The following is a 21632-nucleotide window of genomic DNA, read 5'->3' on the forward strand; positions in this document are numbered from 1 at the left end:
GTTTTAGATTCATGTCCATCCTGGCTTATGAAAACTTCCCAGGAGGTGAAAGGTGGGTGGACTCTGGAGGTGATTAATGCTTCCCTACAGAAGGAGGTAGTGCACTAGCACTTTAAGGAGGCTGTGGTCTGCCCTCTTCTCAAGAAGCCATCTCGGATTCCACCCTGTTGGATAATTTCCAACCTGTCTCCAATCTTTCCTTTTTGGAGAAGGTTGTTGAGAAGGTGGTTGTGTGATAGCTCCAGAGGTTTCTGGATGAAACGGATTATCTAAACCCCTATCAGGATTCAGGCCTGGATATGGGACAGAAACAGCATTGGTTGCACTTTTTGATGATCTCTGGCGGGAATAGGATGGGGTACTGCATCCATCCTTGCTCAACTTGATCTCTTGGCGGCTTTCAATATCATCGAGCATGATATTCTTTTGGAGTGGCTTTGGGAGTTGGGGCCTCTGTGCTATCCTAGTTCATTTCCTTCGTCTGTGGCCGCTCTCAGTCGGTATTAATAGGAGGGTTTTGCAGCGCTCAGTATTCTTTCCGCTCCGATTCAACATTTATGTGAAGCCATTGGGTGAGATTATCCATCACCATGGACTGAGATATCATCAATATGCTGATGATACTCAGCTGTATATCTTAGCCCATGGTGAATTAAGCAATGCTGTGACCTCCCTCTCGCAGTGCCTGGAGACTTTTAGGGGCTGGATGGGGAGCAATGGATTGAAACTGAACTCTGGCAAGACCGAGTGGCTCTGGGTTTGGGGTTCCTTGTCCCATGGAGAATTGCCACCTTTGGTCTTTGATGGGGTAGCACTGCCCCAAACAGACCCTATGCATAATCTGGGGGTACTCCTGTACTTGCGACTCCTGCTCAAAGAGCAGGTGGCAGTCATGGCCAGGAGGATTGCGCAACTGTAGATTCTGCACCACTCACACCCTTTCCTGGACCAACAATCCCTCCTCACAGTCACTCATGCCCTGGTCACCTCCTGTCTTGACTAATGCAACCTGATCTACATGGGGCTTACCCTGAAGAGCATCCAGAGCTCTAGTTGGTGCAAAATGCAGCAGCTTGCATGGCTTTGTAAAGACCTCGGTGTGTACATGTATCACTTCTCCTGCGGGAACTGCATTGGTTGCTGATTTGTTTTTGGGTGCAATTCAAGCTGCTGGTTGTCACCTTTGAAGCCTTTCATGCCTTGGTATCAGGTTATCTGAGGGACTGTCTCTTGCCGGTCACATCTATCTGACCCACTAGAATGGGGAGGCAAGAGCTGTTGCGGGTCCTATTCCCTAAGGGGGATCCAGAAGAAGGACCTTCTCTCTGGTGGCTCCCTCTCTCTGGAACATCATCCTCCCAGAGATTAGACTGACTCCACTCTAATATTCTTTCAGAAGGCACTGAAGACGTGGTTCTGCCAGCGGGCCTGGGAAACCCAGAGTGGGATGGAGCCCATTAAATGTGTAGTATGAATATGTTGTTGTTGCTGTGTGTGTGGGTGTGTGTGTGTGTTATTTTATTATTTTTATTTCTTTTATATGGTGTTTTTATATTCATGTGAGCCGCCTTCAGTTGTCGTGTGCGAGTAGGTGGCATTATAAATTTTCTAAATAAAATAAAATAAAAAATAAATCTTTCATCCCAGACCCATCAAATCTGAATTTGAGAATGAGAGGATATCTGTTTTCACTTCATTGTTACAAAATTGAAAACTCTTTCAGTTCTACTACTGAAAATATGAAAATATTGGCAGAGGAATATTGTAGAGCAAAGAGACATTTCTGAAACATTTGCAGAAATAAATGTTGAATCTAGAGAATGAGATAAATAACAGGTGGGTTAGAAGAGAGGCTTGCAGAATGTTCTTAATAAAACCTTTTCAAAATTATTTTACCAATCAGATTGAGAAATTTTATTGAAAGGGATTTTTTTAAATTTCAAAATGATAAAATGCTTTTATGCATATGTGCCCTGTATTAGGTTTGTGAAGAGCATTTTTATTTGTCTTTTATTTGGGACAGATAATTGGAAGGTAGCTAAAAGAGAATCATTTGCAACTGCTGCCTGAATGCAAATGGAGCACTTTGGAAAAAAATACTAAATCAAAATATTTTCCTTACCCAGTTTGAAAATAAAAAAATGTCAGAATACAGCTTTTTTTCAGGGAAGATGAAGCAACTAAATCAATTCTATTTTATGATGCAGTCATGCTAAGAAGTGTGTGTAGATATTCTGTTTTTTAAACAGTGAGAGAACATCCACAAATATGAATGACAGATTTAGCCTACATTGATTGCAGTTTATATTTTATTATATTCATTCTGCTTTTACAAAAATTAGGCATGTCTCATGTAATGATTAATCTGTTATTAATAGAACATAACACAAGATCTGATGAATAGAATTGGAGAAATGACAGATAGATTACACTCAGTTGAACCTAGTGATCAGTTTGGTATTGTAGTTATGCATAAGTTTAGATGTTAACATTCCATTTTCTAATGTTTTTTGTCATGTTACAGGACCTGAGGTTGATGACGAAGCAACCCAAGAGGATTTGGAATATAAACTGAAGGGGTTTATTGACTTGACTTTGGATAAGAGGTAGGGAAGTTCTGAGAAGTACGCTTGAGTAACTCTCTCTAATTTGTGGGTTTGAAGTCATGATAAAGTCCCTAAGGACTTTACTGCTGATGTGCAAGTTTATGATTTTTAGTTATTAACAAATATGTTTTATGCCATCATTTCTACCAGCAATTTTAATTATTAGTAGTGTTGTAAATGTGCCTAGTTTAAATTTAGACTTCACAGTTTGTTTACTGCTTTTCCCCCTTATTGTTTGTTGTTATTTTTCTCTTTGAAGTTTTCTAACAAAACTTGGGATTTCACTTTGGACTTATAAGAAAGGAAAAGGGCTGTGGGCACTTTACAAAAAAAATGTCTTTTAAAAATGCCTTTGATATTTTATAGTCACTATAGAACAGAGATTAAGCATTTGAGGCAGTTATCAAAACTGGGACAATTTGGGGAATTTTGATGAGCATTTTCCAAATCTTAACATTGCAAACTTTAGTTTTAACTTACTAATAGACAATCCATGATCTTTTTGGTCATTTCAGAGATATGTCCTTACCATATTTCTCAATGGCAGAGTGTAAAGACCTGCCCCAGGTAGTCTCTCAGGAAAGCAAAACTCTTGACTCCATTGAGTTGAATCAAAAAAACTTTTACTAAATGGTTGTAGAAAAGTTGGGCAGAATCTGAAGGTCCTGTGCAAAGCACAGACCCATTCTTCCGTTTCCCCAAACACAACGCTCTTGACCAGTCCACCAGCAGCAATGTGATGCTGCAAGGTTGTTTTGGGAACATTGAGATGCTGGGCAGATAAGAGGTCACTCTCAGGGCATGATGTCTTTGGAACCAGGCTGGAACTGGCTGGGAAGGAGTCTACTCCGTCTCTGAAGACAATCCCCCCCCCCAATTCCCAACAGTTACAGCAAAAGCGAAAGCATGCAAAAATACCAGCAAGCCTTCCTCCCTCCCCTTCAACAAAATGGCAGGACACCATGGTGGACCTGTAATGCTGCCCTCCTGAATAATGCCATTAGTCCTGTAGAACAGAACAAAATAAATAGGGAGAGAAAAAGGTAACGCGGGAAATTTCATTTGGGTTTATCAAAGTATTGATTGTGAAAGCACCTTAAAAGTCTAGGAGCCCTAACATGGCAGTGGTCCACCTACTCATTCTGAGCCTTTGGGAAATCCGTCCATGCTACTAAATATTAGAGGTTCCCCCTATGCTTGCGTGAATCTAAAATCTCTTGGGCCTCAAACTGTTGTTCCCCCTTGACCATTAATTGCTTGGGAAGCAGTTCCTGGGCCTGAGGGGGTAGGTAATTTCAGGTTTTAATAAGCTGCAATGGAATACAGGATGGACCCGCTGAAAGGACTTGGGCAAATCCAGCTCTAGTCAAAGGATTGATGTTATGTTTGATGGGGAAGGGTGCCACAAACTTGGGTACTAATTTCCTCGATGGTTGTAATGACTGTAGGTAATAAGTGGAGAGATAGACTCGATCACTAATACTGAATGGTTTGGGTTCCCCTCGCTTCTGGTTGGCTTAGGCTTTGTAAGCCTCCCATGCATCCACCGGGGATTTTCTCACCACAGGCCATATATTCCATAATTGAGAGACCCACTTCTTTAACAAGGGTGGCGGAGAGTTATTTAGGGGTCGTTTGAGCATTGGATTAAACTCCTGTCCTGTAGCCACTCTGAAAGGGATGAATCCTGGGAGCTATGCACAGAATTGTCATATGCTGCTTCTCCAGCATGACGAGTGGAGAATCCACTAATAGGTTAGCTTCATCTTCTGCCCAGATAGACTAAGTCAGCCAAGTTGCCACGCCTCCCTCCCTGGAGTAGGACCCCAGTCTCGACTTAGTCTCTCGCCTGAAAGGACACACAAACTTGGCTCTAGGACAGATCAGTAGATCAGGTTGTATTTAACTTTTTCTTACCTTTTACCTAAGGCGTGGGGTGGGAAACGAGCAGGCATTTGTTCGCCGCAGTTTCCAGCTGATTGGAGCGGACCGCAGGGTTCTGTTCAAGCCCCAGCTGATCCTCGGAGGGGAAACAAAGAACCAGTCGCCATTTTTGGCACCGCGTGGCTTCAGAGCGGGAGGGAGGAATCTCCCCCCAGGTGGAAAGAAGCCATTACTAGCCTCTGCGGTACAGCCGGACTGCTCGATATTGGCTCACCTCCCACCAGCTGTAGAGAGCGTTTTTCAGGTGGATGCCATTGCAAGCTTGTGGACACCTGTCAAAGCAAGAATATACAATATTTGAAGTGTTTCATTAGTCGGAACCATGACAACACCATTTTCAAGCCACGAAATTTAAAACGACCGGCTAGCCTGCTAGCCAGCTCGCTCAGATCCAGGCTGGACATCAATTGCCACCTGAGGCATAGCGCCAGTAAGCAGCAGCTGGCTCAGACTGGCACAAGATAGATGATTTCAACTTCTCTCTCCATTTGAATCAGGAACGGGATCAAGCCGGAGAGGTTCTGAACGGGGGGGGGGGAGGAAGGGGAAGTGCGTGTCGCCCCTCCTCAGCTACAAACCTTCCCAGTACAGGATAATACCATTCCCCCGTACCTGCTGAGTCACTCACAATCTGGCACAAGTTCAATTACCACACCTTTGAATTTAAAAAAAAAAAAGGAGGAGGAAGTGAGAAAGAAGAGGAAGAGTCACGGCAAACTGAGTGTCTGCCCAACAATTGTGTACGGGTCGTATCATTGATTTGATCTTACTACTAACAGCAGCACAACAGAGTGTTGGATTAAAAGAGCACAGAGGTGTGGCTGTACTACTTATTGGTCTTGCCACTTTGGACTGCTTCCAGTCATCACCAGGTTGCTCTGTGGCCTAAAACGACCTATCACCAGGCCTCTCACCTGAAGATTCCTCTCAGTTCCTACGCTGAGATATCTTTTGTGTCAATGGCAGACACCATTGCTGCTCAGGCAGCGCAGGACTCCTCTGTTAGTCCTCCTGGATATAAGAAGCCAAGATCATCCAATCAGGAAGCAGCGGGAAGGATTAAAGCCAAAGCAATATCGGGCAAAAGATCCTCCAAGGCCGCTGATAAGGAGGCCAAACGAAGACATCAGGCTCTGGAGAAACAGTTCTCTAGAGCCGAAAAGAGACAAAACACAGCAGGAGATGGACTAGTTCCCCCTGCTTAACGCAGAGGAGGAGATTTTTGGCCGCTGCAGTCTATTCAGGAACCTCTGGAAACAGAGGCCGAGGCAGAACAATCAGGATCCCTCCTAAGTGAGGGGCCTGAGAGTCTGGGGGCACCCGGTACAAACTCAGCAGAGGGACTTTGCCCCTCAGACAATCAGGGAGCCCTATCATCGGAACACTTACAATCCTAATATCCCAGGCTATCGTGCAGGCCATGGCCTCTACAAGGCATCATAGGTCCAGAACCGGATCGGTTGTCTCAAGGGGCTGATCCTTCCTTTCCCAAGAGGAAGCTACGGCATACCAGGGATCAGTTTTACCATCTCGTTCCTCCAGAAGCAGAAGGTCCCCATGGGGGAGTACGAGCAAATGGATCAGGGGCTGTCAGAGGATGAGGATATATTTCCAGACCCCCACCGTTCGTAGGCCTCTTCAATCCGACCTTCTTTATATCCCTGCTCCACAAGGCCAGCAGCACAGTAAAGTTTAAGAGGCCAAGGGTCCCCCAGGAGGGACCCTCTACATGTCAGGACACAAACAGCAGGGTGTTTTCGGAACTCACCTACACACAACAATATATCCCCTGCCCTCCCCTCTTCTTTAATACAATTCAGAAGAATTGGGGAGCACCAGGGTCCTTCACCTCAATGGGGGGGGGGATAGACAAGCTGTTCAACATTGATCCTGCCTTCCTTATCAGAGGTAATAGAGGTCCCAGCAGTAGATGAGCCACTGGCGGCTCTATTTTCATCAGCCATGGTATCCGGGGACACGGCAGAGGCCCTGAGGTCAGAGGACAAGAAGGCAGAACTAATTTTCCGCAGAACACATCAGGCCTCAGCATGGGTGATCAAAGCAGCAATAGCTAACTCCTTTTTTGCCAGGACTTTGTTGCTTTGGCTGCACCAACTCCAGGTCAGGATTTCCCCAGAGGAGGAGAGAACCCACCATGATTTAAGGAGGTTGGTGGTGGCAGCTGAATTCATGGCAGATTCATCATTGCACGCCGCCAACTACTGTGCCAGAGCAATAGCGTCCAACATCACAGCACGCAGATTACTGTGGCTCAGACAATGGCGAGCTGACATCAAGGCCAAGTGGCGGTTGGCCGTTGCGCCTTATAAGGGTGGCCTACTCTTCGGTGAGGCCCTAAACCCTTACCTAGTAGAAAACAAGAACAAATGCTGGGTCCTGGCGCACCTCTCAAGGAAGACTGAGAGGAGACTCTCTACCTACGCTCGCAGACAATCCTTCAGATCTGAAGCAGGCCCAGAGCTTCCTTCCTTTTCATGCCCCTTTCAGCCCAGATCAGACTGTCAAGTCGACAGATCCAGCAATGGGGACAGATATAGGCAACAATTCCAGTCGAAGTGGCCCTTTCGAGGAGTGGGGGGCCGCCCCTTTCGAAAATCCAAGTGATGGGGAAAGCTTCCCCATTGGTGGCAGGCTGGCCCTCTTTGCACACAGATGGCAAGCCACCACCACAGACCTTTGGGTACTAAACACTCTCAGATTCGGCCTCACTGGAATTCACCTGCAAGCCCCCGAACCATTTCGTCCCTTGCCCATCATCCAAGGATCCGATCAAGAGGGGCCTCATCAAGGAGGCCATCCAGCATCTCCTGGACATTCAGGCTATAGAACCGGTACCAACGGGGCAACAGGGACAGAGATTCTATTCCATCTTATTCATAGTTCCAAAGAGTTTGGGGGGATGGAGAGCAATTCTAGACCTAAAAAGTCTGAACAATCACTTGGCATACAGAAAATTCAAAATGCAGACTCTCCAGTCCATATTAGCCGGCATCAGAAGGGGAGACCTCCTGACATCCATAGATCTGACGGAGGCTTACCTTCACATCCCCATACTTCCCGAGCATCGGAAGTTTTTCAGGTTCTATTACACAGGCCAACATCTTCAATACAGGGCTCTATCCTTTGGACTGCCATCGGCCCCCAGAGTGTTCATAAAGGTACTGGCAGCACTTGCTGCACATTTACGAACCATCCCCGTGCGTATCCAGTGCTACCTGGACGACATTCTCATACAATCCTCATCAGTATAGGTGGCACAGTCAGAATTGTCATTGACCCTAAGAACCCTTCAAGACCACGGGTTCTCAGTAAATTTCCAGAAGAGTCAGTCAGTTCCGTCAATTCGCCTTCTTCATCTGGGAGCCGTGATAGACACACTGAAGTGTGAGGTCTACCTATCTCAAGAGTGTCGAACCAGCATTCGAGGCCTGGTCAGTCAGATTCAAAAGAAACAGACCACCACATTGGTCATACTCTCCCACTTTCTGGGAAAGATGATCTTATGCATAGCAATCGTGCCCTGGGCACGACTACATTCCAGAAGCCTGCAATGGTTCCTGCTCCCGTTTCAGAAAATAGGAATCAGCCCCTCCAACCAGAAGGTAAGGGTCCCACCACAGGACCTGAAGTCTCTCCAATGGTGGTCATCCCCAGCGGTGGGAAAGGGATACATGTTCAAGGAACCCACCCGAGTCATTCTGACCACGGATGCCAGCCTATTCGGTTGGGGAGCACACCTACAATCACAGCTGGCACAGGGCTAATGGTCTAAAGCAGATCTGAGACACAACATAAACTGGCTAGAGCTCAGCCATACACCTGACCCTTCGCCACTTCCACAACTCAGTGGCGGATCAGCACGTCCTAGTTCTCACGGACAATGTGGCGGCAAAGGCCCATATCAACCGACGGGGGTACACGATCCAGATCTCTCATGGCCGAGGCTCAATCGACGGGAATCTGGGCAGAGAACAACCTTGTCTCCCTCAGGGCCGAACACATATCAGGAGAGACAAATCAACAGGCGGACTTCCTGAGCAGGGCAACAGTAGACCACTCAGAGTAGAGCCTGCATCCAGTTCTCTTCAGAGAGGCATCAGAGAAGTTCGGCCATCCAGTACTGGACTTATTCGCCAGTTCCAAGAATGCCCAGCTCCCGAGGTTTTTCTCCTGCTTCCCGTCACCAGGGGCAGAGAGAGCAGATGCGCTCCGGGGGCCTTGGCCCAGGGGGCTGCTATATGCCTTTCCCTCGCTTCCTCTGATGCAAGCAACCATCAGAAAAATATTGCAGGAACAAGCAGAGTTGATACTTATTGCTCCACACTGGCCCAGACAGCTGTGGTTTGCCGACCTCGTGAGTCTTTCAGTATTTCCTCCGGGGAGGATTCCACATGACCGAATCTCCCTCAGCCAGGGGGCCTTACAACACCCAGAGCCACAGTGGCGCCAACTAACTGCCTGGCACTTGAACGGAGCCTCCTAATAGGGGAGTCTTATTCCCCAGACGTCATTACCACGATCCAGGCCTCAAGAAGGCCTACAACTAACAGAATTTATGACTCCACGTGGAGAAATTACTGTAGCTGCTGCGCTAGACAGCATTTAGATCCTTCTAGAATTACTATTCCAAGGATCTTAGACTACTTGTGGGAGGGGCTTAAGAAGAGTTTAGCACCCAACACAATTCGCAGACAGGTGGCCGCCCTGTCCACTATCCTCAGGTATGACAACTCTGAACCACTGGCCAGACACCCCATAGTGTGTTCCTTCATTAAAGGCACAACAAACAACAGACCACCCGTGGTCCACAGATATCCCTCCTGGGTTCTATTCAAGGTCCTACAGACCATCACCTCATCCCCATTTGAGCCTATCTGGACCTGCACCTTACAGTACCTGACACTTAAGGTCACATTTCTGGTCGCCGTAACTTCGGCCAGACACATCTCAGAGTTGGCAGCACTATCAGTTAGGGAGGACCTCTGCATCTTCCACGCAGATAGGGTGATCCTACGACTGAATCCATCCTTCATTCCAAAGGTCAATTCCTTGTTCCACAGGATGGAAGAGGTGGTGCTACCAGATTTTTCTCCTCAGCCTTCCCATGAATTGGAAAGCAAATGGCATACTTTAGACCAGTGGTTCTCAACCTTTTTAATGCCGCGACCCCCAACTGGTCATAAGTTGAGGACTACTCAATCGGTCGTAAGTCAAGGACTACTCAACTGGTGCAGCACCGTTTGCAGAATGGGACTTTTGGTGGGCTCAGCAGGGCAGAGACAGCCTGGACAATTCCTATTGGCTTTTGAAAGCCAATAGAATTAGACTCTATTCAAGAGAGTCTATTCTATTGGCTTTCAAAAGCCAATAGAATAAAAGGGAGTAGCACAGCTAAGGAAAAGGGGAAAAAATGGTGGACTGCGTTGTTTGGCGACCCCCGTGAAATGGTTGTTTGACCCCAAATGGGGTCCCGACCCACAGGTTGAGAACCACTGCTTTAGACGTTCGTAGGGCCTTAAGGCATTACATAAAACGAACTGCACCCTTCCGCAAGCCTAAGGCCCTGTTCGTATCCTTCCAGTCTCCCTCAAAAGCTCGAAGGGTCACGGCATCCACAATCGGCAGATAGATCAGGAATTGCATAACAGGAGCATACCAGAGGCAATCACTCCCAGTTCCTAATCAGATCACCGCCCATTCCACTCGCAGCGCTGCAACATCAGCAGCATGGGCGACTCAGGCGCTGATTGAAGAAATATTCAGGGCAGTGATGTGGGCGTCACCTTCCCCTTTTGTAAGACACTATAAACTAGATAAGTTTGCATCGTTGGAGGCCTCATTTGGTAGGAGGGTCCTCCAATGCATAGTATCAGAGAGTGGACACAGGCCCAGACTGCTTCCCACCCACAGGGACAGTGAGGCTTTGGTACATCCCATTGGTGGATTCTCCACTCGTCAGGCTAGAGAAGGGGCGTTGTCTTACCTGAACGCCTTTTCTCAGCATGACGATGGAGAATCCACTCCCACCCTTAGGGCCTGTCAGGTCCTGTGTCAGGGAAAATTGAGCCAACACACCTAAATCATATCCAACAGCTGTGCCTCAGTTGAGACGGGGGTCCTGCTCCAGGGAGGGAGGTGTGGCAACTTGGCTGACTTAGTCTATCTCGGCAAAAGACGAAGCTAACCCATTGGTGGATTCTCCATCGTCATGCTGAGAAAAGGCGTTCAGGTAAGACAATGCCCCTTCTGCAAAAGGCAATAAATCAGTCCAGTTATCTTGTTGATAATATAGCATCTGAGGTTCTGTTACAATACCAAGTTTGTGCATTCACACATCCCATTTGTTTGGGGATGGTGACTGGAGCTAAACCCCTGGTCAATCCAAGTAGGTTTGGGAAAGCCTGCTAGAACTTAAGGTGAACTGTACCCATCTATCCAAGATGATGCGTTGGGGTGCCCCATGTAATTGGAAGGCATGGTGTAAAAATAATTTGGCTAGCTCCGTGCCGATGGAATCCTCTGAAATGGGACAAAGTGCACGTTTAAAGAATAAATCAATTACCACCCATATATAAGTGTTTCCTGAGCTTTCAGGAAGTTCCATAATAAAATCCATGGAAATCTCTCTTCAGGTTGTTGATGGCTCATCCATGGTTTGGAAGAGTCCTGGGGTTTTCCCTTGCCACTGCTTGGCTGACGTACAAACAGGGCCACTGGCCACATAGCTTTCAATGTCCTTTTTCAGGGACGGCCACCAAAATTGCCTTTTTACCAGATGTAATGTCTTTACAAAGCCAAAATGTCCCGCAACCTTGGAATCATGGCTTTTCCTTAAAACCATCAGCCTTTGACTCTCCGGTACATAGAGTTTAGCCCCTATTCAAGCTAGTCCGTCCTGATTGAGCAGATATCCTCTTTCAGCACAGCCTTAAGGCCTGCAGTCACTTCGTTATCAGATGCCTCTCCATTTTGCTCAGGTGGTCACTTGGGCAGCCAATTGGTGTGATGGGAACAGTGGCTTGACTACTTCTAATTTAGAGCAATTGTATTGAGGCATTTCCAATAGCGCATCTGCTAAAAAGTTTTTTCTCTCCCAGGAGGTACTGTAATGTGAAGTTCAAACAGTTAAAGTACTGTGCCCATCACATTTGCTAGGGATATAGCCCCCGTGGGGTCTTCAGTGCCCCTAGATTTTTATGATCAGTCCATACTTTGAAAGACACCTTGCTTCCTTCAAGGAAGTGCCTCCAGGACACAAACATCCAGCGCCCGCTTAAGCCTCCTTTTTCATATTGCCCACCTTTGTTTAGTCCCTGATAGTTTTCTAGGTGTAAGCGCAGGGTTGCAGTTGGCCATTCTCGTTTTTCTGTAGCAACACAGTCCCTACAGCAACATCGTGAGTGTCACCTTGAGTGACAAAGGGTTGTGTTTGGGTTGGGGTGCTTTAAAACTGATTCAGCTGCAAACAATCTCTTAAGTTTCTCCAATGCCACTTGGTACTCCAGAGGCTGACTGGGCTTAGGTTTGTCCTCCTCTTTTGTCTTTAATAGGGTTGTAACAGGGAGTGCTATTTGGGTGAAAGATGGGATGAACTGCCAGTAGAAATATGCAAAGCCCAGGAAGAACTCTGCAGCTGCTTCCTGGTTTGGGGTGGAGCACATTCCAACACCAACCTTCTGGGGGTCCATTTCAATTCCTTCATGCGAGATGAGATAGCCTAGGTAGACTATTGTGCTTTGGTGGAACTCGCATTTGGAAAGATTGGCATACAGTTTGGCAGCTTGTCATTTCTTGAGGACAGCCCTCACCAGTTTCACGTGCACAGCCTTTGTTTCAGTGTAAATTCAAATATTGTCCAAATATACTAGAACCCCCTTATACAGGTACTCTTGTAGGACCTCACTGATTAGTTGCATGAACACGGCAGGGGCATCCTGGAGGCCAAAGGGGGAGGACTTTGAACTAGAAACATTCAGAAAGGTTTTTCATTTGTCTCCCTCCTTGATTCTCACATAATAGTAGGCTTTTCGCAGGTCCAGTTTAGTGAATACCTGCCCTTGGCCAAATGGGCTAACATGTCCTTCATCAGGGGTGATAGGTAGACATTTTCCATGCACACAGCATTGAGCCTTCTATAATCAACGCATAAACGAAGCAGTCCATCCTTCTTTTCTTGGAATAGAACGGGTCACTACCTGCAGTCGTGGCAGCTAGATGAAATTGCAGGTGAGGTTCTTGTCAATAAATAGCTGCAGTTCCTCCAGCTCCCTCTAGGTCATCGAGTATTGCTTCAGTTTTGGCAGTTTAATCCCTAGCAGAATTTCTATGACACAGTCCGTCGACTGGTAGGGGGAAAGTTCGTCCAACCCCTTTTCACTGAACATCTCTTAGATCAGTGTTTCTCCATCAGGATGGATGTAGACTCCACTGATTGGGTAATTTAATCCCACCTGCTCAGACTAAGACAAAAAAACTCTGCCACGCCTCCTTCTGGGTGTGACTTCCCAGTTTTTGTCTTAGTCTCGTGCTCAGCAAGACGCTTTTCAGAAGGCTCCTAGCTAAGTTTGATTCTTTCCTTTTTTCTTTTAGGCTATTCAAATTAAAATGGGATACTTTAAATTCAAATTGATTAACAATTAGATTAATTCGGCTTCACTTCCAAATTAAGAGGATTGCATTGGGGGGGATAGGGACTCTGTCCTCCCTCCCCTGCAGCCCTTTGGGCTTTGAAAAGGAGGCTGCAGGCTTCGTTCGTTAGGGAGCTCCCGTTCCGACGATCTGTAGCCTCTTTGCGATTCCGCCAATTCAGCTGGGTAGCGGAGGTCGGCTTTTCAACTCGGAGACCTCCTGAGTGATTTACTTGCCTCGAGGCCTTGAGGGAGAATTCCTGACTGCAGCTTTATCTGGATCGCAGCAGGGGCTGCGCTACTAATCGCAAGTGCTTGGGGACTGGGGGAGGAATCCCAAATCAGCCTTGTATTCCCCTGCTGTGTAATTGATTCTCCTGTTTAAAATACGACAGGGTTTTGCTTCTCCAGGCCTTAAGGCCTGGCGGCCGCCATTTTGACCGCATGGTCTAGCGCGGCTGCTTCTAGAGGTCCCACATGGCGGACGCCATTTTGGAGGCCTAATTGAAATTTTTGCATAATCATTGGCAGTTATTCCTGCATTATTGCGGACGCATAGTTGTTGCCTGTGTCACTTGGTCTGTGAGCAGACCTGTTCAGGGGGGAAGATATTTTTGTATCCACAGGAGTTGTGGTCAAACTTGAGGGGGCTACTCCAGGTGTGGGCCTTGGCTGCATTTGAGCAGACCAAGGTGTTATTAACTGGTCCTAAGGCCTAGAAGAGAAGAGCGAAGAGATTCTTTTATTGTCCACCTGTTTCTCAGTTTAGCCCGTGACCTTTTGTCACAAGGCCTGTACAGACAGCATTAGAACACTGTCTGGCTGTTCTTGCCATTGACTTCTGTTCAGAGTGAGGATCGGTTTTCCATCTCTGACTGTGATCTGCGTGTTGGGTTCCTCCCCCCATTTCTAGGTACTACTGTCCAGGAATACCTAGACAGCAATGGCAGACAGCTCCTCGCCCCAGGCTTCTCAATCTAGTGTCCCCCCCGCTCAAGCAAAGCGCAGATCTGAAGAATTGGACATGGGGGGGGAAGAAAAAAGCTAAAACCAAACATCTGTCTTCCAAAGATACTTCCAAATCAGCCGGGCGAGAGGCCACAAGGAGACACTTAGCATTGGAGAGAGAATTCTCCAAGGCACAAAGGCTCAGATCCAGTGGGACTGAAACGGTTTCCCCCGCCCCACTGGATACTCCTTTGACAGAACCTCAATTTGAATCATCTCAGGATGTCCCAAGACCTTGGTCTCCTCGGGGGGAAACCGAGCAGGTAGGTCCTCCTCGCTCCTCTCCTTCATCAGCACACCAACCACCTGAGACCAGGTCTGCCTCAACGGAGGTTGGGGTCAGTTCCAGGGACCAAGGGGAAATGTGGTCCCAGGCTCAATTCCGGGCCTTCATGCACCAAGCATTCAGGCAGTTTATGTCATCAACTGAGAGTAGCCAGGTGCAGTCCCATCCTACTCCTCCCGCATCTATTCCCCCACCTCTGGTGGAGCGTGATACTAGACCTAGCTCTGCTGTTTCGGAGACATCCTCACAATTAGGGGAGGAGGGATCAGTGGAACTGGGAGTTGCAGACACTCCCTTGTCTGAGGAGGAGGATCCAGCTCCTGAACAGGTGACCTCTTCCGGGCTTTTCGATCCGGCCATTTTTCGGTCACTCCTCGTAAGGGCTATTGACACGGTAAAACTTACCTCAGCCCAGGAGGAGACTCCTTCTTCCTCATCCAACCGGGAAGCCAACCCTCTGTTTGCGGAAAAGGTCAAGGAGGAACCGCAGATTCCATGCCCACTGGTCTTCAGGTCTACGGTGGAAAAGCAGTGGGCATCCCTTGCTACCACTCCTTCACAGAGCAGTTTAGACAAGAAACTTTACAATGTCTCTTCTTCTTTCGCTTCTCTTCTAGAAGTCTCATCTGTAGACGCTCCGCTGACCTCTCTGTTCTCCAATACCGCCGTCCCGGGGGACATGGCTGAATTCTTGAAGGCAGAGGACAAAAAGCTCGAGTTCTCTTTTCATAGAGCTCACCAATCTTCGGCTTGGGCCATAAGGGCGGCAACCTCATCCTCCTTCTTTGCATGCTCGGCAATTATGTGGTTGCAGGAACTCCAGATGCTCATTCCGCTGGATCAGGTCAGAGCGCACCAAACAATAGGGAAAATAGTGGCAGCATCCGAATACATTGCGGATGCATCCTTACACTCGGCTAGATGTTCAGCCAGATCCATTGCAGCCTCAGTGGCGTCACGTAGGCTGCTCTGGTTGAAGCAATGGCGCACGGATTTAAAGGCAAAGTGGCGCTTAGCAGAATCTAGGTACAGTGGCACCCACCTTTTTGGTCCGGTCCTAGAGCCTCATATCATTGAGGGCAAGGACAAGCGCAAGGCGCTGGCCCATCCCTCTAAAAAACCAGATAGACGGCCCCAACAGGACTTCCGTAGGCCATCATTCCGTCCCAGCGGTTCCTGGGATTGGAGACAGCCCTTTCGGGCAGGGCAGTCCTGGGATTGGCCCAGAGGCTCGCGATCCTATTCTTTCAGACAGGATCGGCAACAGGACCGCCAGAGTAGTGCAGCCAGGGGTCAGTTCCAGACCAAGCGTCCCTTCAGGGGATCAGGCAGTCGTCCTTACAGGCGGTCCAAGTGACGCCAAGGAGGACTACCCCATTGGGGGTCGACTGGCACTGTTTTACGACGTTTGGGAAAACACAACCACAGACGCCTGGGTCAGAGAGACCATAAGACAGGGTCTCTCCCTAGAGTTTCGATCTTCTCCCCCAGATCGTTTTATACAGTGCCCGGTTTCAAACAATACATCAAAAACACAACTAATCACAACAGCCATCGCTCATTTATTAGAGATCAGAGCCATAGAAAGGGTTCCTCAGGAACAGATCGGGGAAGGGTTCTACTCCATCCTGTTTGTAGTTCCCAAAGCCTCAGGCGGTTGGAGGGCGATACTGGACCTAAAGGGTCTAAATTACTTCCTCATTTACAGGAGGTTCAAGATGCAGACCCTAAAGTCCATCTTGGCAAGTATCAGGAAGGGGGATTTCCTTTCCTCCATCGACCTGACAGAGGCTTACTTACACATTCCGATCATCCAGGAACACCGCAGGTTCCTGCGGTTCTGTTACGCACACAAACACTACCAGTACCGGGCTCTTCCCTTCGGCCTATCCTCGGCCCCGAGGGTCTTCACAAAAATCTTGGCCGTGCTGGCGGCTCATCTAAGGATGATACCCGTACGGGTACAGTGCTACCTGGACGACATACTGATACAGTCCAAATCTTTCCAATCAGGGCAGTCGGACCTGGCAATCACTATTCAAACACTTCAGGATCACGGGTTCTCCGTGAATTTCAAAAAGAGTCACATCACACCCACAAGACGTCTGCTCCATCTAGGAGCTCTGATAGATTCCAGCCTATGCAAGGTATATCTCTCCCAGGAGCGACAAGTCAGCATCCGGAAGCTGACACTGCAGATCCGAGGGGAAAAAAGAGTACCCCTGGTACAATTATCCCAACTCCTGGGGAAGATGGTCTCTTGCCTGGGCATCGTTCCTTGGGCCAGACTGCACTCCAGGAACCTCCAGTGGTTCCTTCTTCCTTTTCAGAAACGCAACATCAGCGCCTCCAACAGGAAGGTCAGGGTTCCCCATCACACTCTGTCCTCCCTCCTATGGTGGACCTCGTCCGCCTTGTCCAAGGGCACTCTGTTCAAGGAACCCACCAGGATCACCCTCACCACAGACGCCAGTCTGTTCGGTTGGGGCGGTCATATTCTGAACCACTTAGCCCAGGGTCAGTGGTCCAGTTCAGACCTGGCTCACAATATAAATTGGCTGGAGCTCAGGGCCATCCACCTGGCTCTCCAAAGATTCTCCCCCCTGGTATCAGGGAAACACGTATTAATCCTGACAGACAACATTGCGGCCAAAGCTCACGTAAAAAAACAAGGGGGCACCCACTCTTGGACACTCATGCCGGAAGCCCAGGCCATAGGGCTGAGGGCAGAGTCCAACCTGAGGTCCATCAGGGCAGAGCACATATCGAGGGAGGCGAATCAACAGGCAGACTCCCTGAGCAGGGTCACAGTGGATCACTCAGAGTGGAAGCTAGACTCAATCCTATTCCAGGAAATATCACGCAGGTTCAGACAGCCCATCCTAGATCTCTTTGCCTCTCCGATCAATGCACAGCTCCCCAGATTTTTTACCAGGTTTCCGGCGAGGGGGGCGGAGGGAACGGACGCCCTCCGGAGCAGATGGCCGGAGGGCGTACTTTATGCATTCCCTCCTCTTCCACTAATACAAGCGACCATTCGCAAGCTCATCCAGGAACAGGCAGAGCTAATCTTAGTGGCTCCATTTTGGCCAAGACGCCCGTGGTTTGCCGACCTGGTGGACCTGTCAATTTCACCTCCATGGAAGATTCCCCCGGACCAAGTAGCTCTCAGCCAGGGGAACCTCCAACACCCGGATCCACAGTGGCTCCAATTAGCCGCTTGGCACTTGAGCGGGAGAGTCTGACCAAACAGTCTTTCTCCTCTGGGGTTATTTCCGTCATCCAGGCCTCGAGGCGTCCCTCGACCAACAGAATCTATGACGCCACTTGGAGAAGTTTTTGCTCTTGGTGTACCAAAAAGCGGCTTTCACCGCTTGCTGTCTCCATCCCAGACATATTAGATTACTTACTTGAGGGGTTAACTAGAGGTCTGTCAACCAGCACCATACGTAGGCAGATAGCAGCCTTGTCGACAGTTCTCACCTGTGACAACCAGGTTTCCCTGTCCCAACACCCAGCAGTCAGTGCCTTTCTCAAGGGTGCGGCCAATGTAGGGCCTCCCACGGTTCATCGTTATCCATCCTGGGACCTCTCTAAGGTGTTACAGGCTTTAACGTCCTCTCCATTTGAACCTCTGAAAGTTTGCTCCCTTCACTTCCTTACATTGAAGGTAGCCTTCCTAGTGGCCATCACGTCGGCCAGGAGGATTTCAGAATTGGCGGCCCTGTCGGTCAGGGAGGACTTGTGCATGTTCCATGAGGATAGAGTGGTCCTCAGGTTGGATCCTGCATTTGTTCCAAAGATCAATACAGGGTTTCACCGCTCGCAGGAACTAGTCCTTCCTAACTTCTGTCCTAACCCTTCCCATCATCTGGAGAGACGGTGGCATATGTTGGATGTGCGCAGGGCTCTGTGCCATTACATTAAACGAACCTCGACCTTCAGGAAGTCCGAGGCATTATTCGTGTCCTTTCAACCCTCAACTATGGGTCGGAAGGTCTCTTCTTCCACCATTGGTCGGTGGATAAGGATGTGTATTTCCAGGGCTTATATTTCCCAGTCCCTTCCGGTACCTTCACATATTACTGCTCACTCTACACGTAGTGCTGCTGTCTCAGCGGCTTGGTCTACCCAGGCATCACTCGAGGAGATTTGCAGGGCTGCGACATGGTCCTCTCCTTCCTCATTCATAAAACATTATAGGATAGATCAATTTGCAGCAGCTGAGGCTGCTTTCGGTAGGAGAGTCCTACAGCAAATAGTGGGTTCTCAGGGGTCACAAGCCTAGACTCCCTCCCTATAGGGACATGAGCAGCTTTGGTATGTCCCAATCAGTGGAGTCTACATCCATCCTGATGGAGAAAAGAGCGTTGTCTTACCTGAACGCTTTTTCTCAGCAGGATGGTGTAGACTCCACACCCACCCTGTTAGTGTTAGTCTAGGCCTGTGTCTTCCTTTTTTGTTTGGAGCCTTGCGTCTGGTAGCTTCGCCTCGACAAAAACTGGGAAGTCACACCCAGAAGGAGGCGTGGCAGAGTTTTTTTGTCTTAGTCTGAGCAGGTGGGATTAAATTACCCAATCAGTGGAGTCTACACCATCCTGCTGAGAAAAAGCGTTCAGGTAAGACAACGCTCTTTTCTCAACCTTGACAATTTTAAGGCATGTGGACTTCAACTCCCAGAATTCCAGCAATGCTGGCTGTGGAATTCTGGGAGTTGAAGTCCACATGCCTTAAAATTGTCAAGGTTGAGAAACACTGTCTTAGATCCTAATACTCATTGGGGATAACAGCAAGGTTGTCCCCTTGCGCTGCTGCCCCTAATTTCCGCCGTGGGGATGTCGCCTTCCGGATTTTCTCTCACTCTGGGGAGGGCAGTTCGTTCAGATTTTTAACAGTCCCCTTCTCCAGTTCACATAAAGGTTCTACTTCTTTAGCCAAGCTAGCCCTAGCAATGGGGGCCATTCCATCTCGGGTGCTACTATAAAGCTTAGAGTCTCTAAGTGGGCCCCCATTCACATTTCTTTTTTATTGAAATGTGATTTTTTTAACATAATCAATCTAATATTTGGTAAACAGCATGTTGTCTGGGTTTATATTTAAAAAACAATAACAATTAGTTTCTATAATTCTATAGTCCACATAATAGCTTTGCTTGATTTTCTTTTCTTCCAATAATATTCTCTTTTGCCAACCTTGAATTAATACAGTTCTTATTATTTTGATAAATAACAAATATAGACATTTTTCTAATATTTCTGCAAATAATCACATCAATATAAAGCTTCTTTTTTAATTGATCATCCCTCGTCATAGATCCTGTTTACAAAATTCTTATTTAAATTTGTTTTCCCTCCAATGTTCAAAACATTCTTACCGGTTCAGATTTTCTCAGAGTTAATTACACTTAAGTATTTTCCCTCATACAGGCCATCCCAACACTTTTACATTTCTCATGTCTTAAAAAACAATAACAACAAAAAAGAGAAAAAAAAGAAATAAGAAGATAGTATACTACTTAAAATACATGTCCCTCTTAGGCTAATGTATATTTATATCCAGAATTTTTCTCTTATTTTTAACCAAATTCAAACATATGTTTAATCTTCAAATGTTCCATTTAATAAATCCAATGATCTAATCTTTTAGATATATCAAAACATTTTTATCCATTGAAATTTTCTCAAGATCAATTACACTTAAGTATCTAAAACATTTCCTTTATATAAACCATCCCAACATTTTTATATTTCTCATGTCAAAAAGCAAAACAAAAAAGAAAAAAGAAAGAAAAATACTGTGTTACTTGAGCGGCTCATCCCTCTTAAACTAAAATTCATTTATATCCAAAATCTTTCTATTTCTTTAACCATATTCAAACAGATGTTTAATTTTTAAATATTCCCTCTGATAAGTCCCATCATTTAATTTATTAATTCTCACTTTAGCCTTTTCTTTTTTCTTTTTTTGCCAAACATCTTTCCTGATCAATATGCTCCGCTGAATCAAAAGTCTTCCCATAGTCTTGTAGATGTTGTTGCAGGTACAAAAGGCAAATCAAGTAAGATGTTTTTATGGGAAGGTTTTGCCCTTTCGTATTCATTGAAAATCTTTTCTTTCTCTCTTAATTTCTCTTATCATTTTTGTCTCTCAAGTTCTTGTAGTTCTCCTGACAGCTCTGTAATCCATTTTGTCAAATCTTTTTTCTTGTCCTCAGACTTATTTTGTGATCTTAGAGTGTTAGTTATCTTTTCCTGGAAAGTGTTTGTTTTTTCTTGGTATATTCTTTCTGCAGTTCTCTGATTTTCCATGATAGCCAAAAATCAGGGTTTTCCTTTCTCTGCAAACAGCTTTAGAGTCACAATTGAATAGGTATTTATAATCCAGAAAGGTCAATTTTTTTTCTAAAGTTTACAATTCTCACTTTGTAGATAGCTCAAAATGTTTTTGTTTTTTTGTCACAGCTGTTCTCTGTTATTAAAACATTGAAGATCACCAAACCAAGTTATCTTTTCCTGGGCTTTGCCAGTTCCTATATTGGAGCAACTACTATTGTATATATTTTCATCCACCACTAAATGTCAGCACCAGATTGTTTTTCAGTTTTCAAAATAAACAATTGCTTTATTCTTTTTCATGATTTAAAAAGAAAATCTTAACAAATTCCACCAATTTCAAACTTGTCCAGATTTAGGTCTTTTATTCATTTCATTTCAATAGATTTCTGTCACCCATAAAAAGTTTAATTCGCCGCTTCCGTCTGTAGGAGAGTGGGGCAACCCCTTCTTTCTCACTTTCGGAGGCTTTTTGCTTCTTGGGGTTTTGTTTTTTCCCAGGAAATCAATTATCAAGTGGAAGAGAGAAAATCAATGTTCTTACCTAGTTCCAATCACATTGTTTACAGTCAGCTTAAAATAGTACTTTTGGATTTCGGCTGCTTGTAGCTCTGGAGTTAAGCTAGACTTTCTCCTGCTGGTTTCTGGAGGGCTTTTCTTGGACCGACCAGATTGACCACTGTCTCTCCATGGTCGGTGGGGCTTCCCTCCTTCTTTGTCACCTCTCTGGGGCAACTTTAGGCCCATTTAGGGTCCCCAAACAAAAGAATCAGCCGTAGGGTGCGGAGCCCCATGATCCCTCAGCTTA

The 21632-nt window shown here is 46.8% G+C and overlaps 1 protein-coding gene and 1 long non-coding RNA gene across 5 annotated transcripts in view; one reads left to right on the forward strand and one right to left on the reverse strand.

The window, feature by feature from the left end:
- IFRD1 (interferon related developmental regulator 1) overlaps positions 1-21632 on the forward strand; it is an 80342-nt gene that overhangs the window by 23121 nt on the left and 35589 nt on the right. For all 3 annotated transcript variants that reach the window (XM_039321711.1, XM_039321708.1, XM_039321709.1), the window contains one exon: positions 2525-2606. In XM_039321711.1, the coding sequence (XP_039177645.1) occupies positions 2525-2606 (82 nt within the window). The remainder of the gene's footprint in view (positions 1-2524; positions 2607-21632) is intronic.
- Positions 3213-21632, reverse strand: part of LOC120298227 — a 183409-nt gene continuing 164989 nt past the window's right edge. For both annotated transcript variants that reach the window (XR_005554005.1, XR_005554004.1), the window contains exon 3: positions 3213-4822. This is a non-coding gene — a long non-coding RNA (uncharacterized LOC120298227). The remainder of the gene's footprint in view (positions 4823-21632) is intronic.

The sequence above is a fragment of the Crotalus tigris genome, unplaced genomic scaffold (genome assembly GCF_016545835.1).
Source record: "Crotalus tigris isolate CLP2741 ecotype Arizona unplaced genomic scaffold, ASM1654583v1 scf7180000023816.343384, whole genome shotgun sequence".
In the NCBI taxonomy this organism is placed as follows: Eukaryota; Metazoa; Chordata; class Lepidosauria; order Squamata; family Viperidae; genus Crotalus; species Crotalus tigris.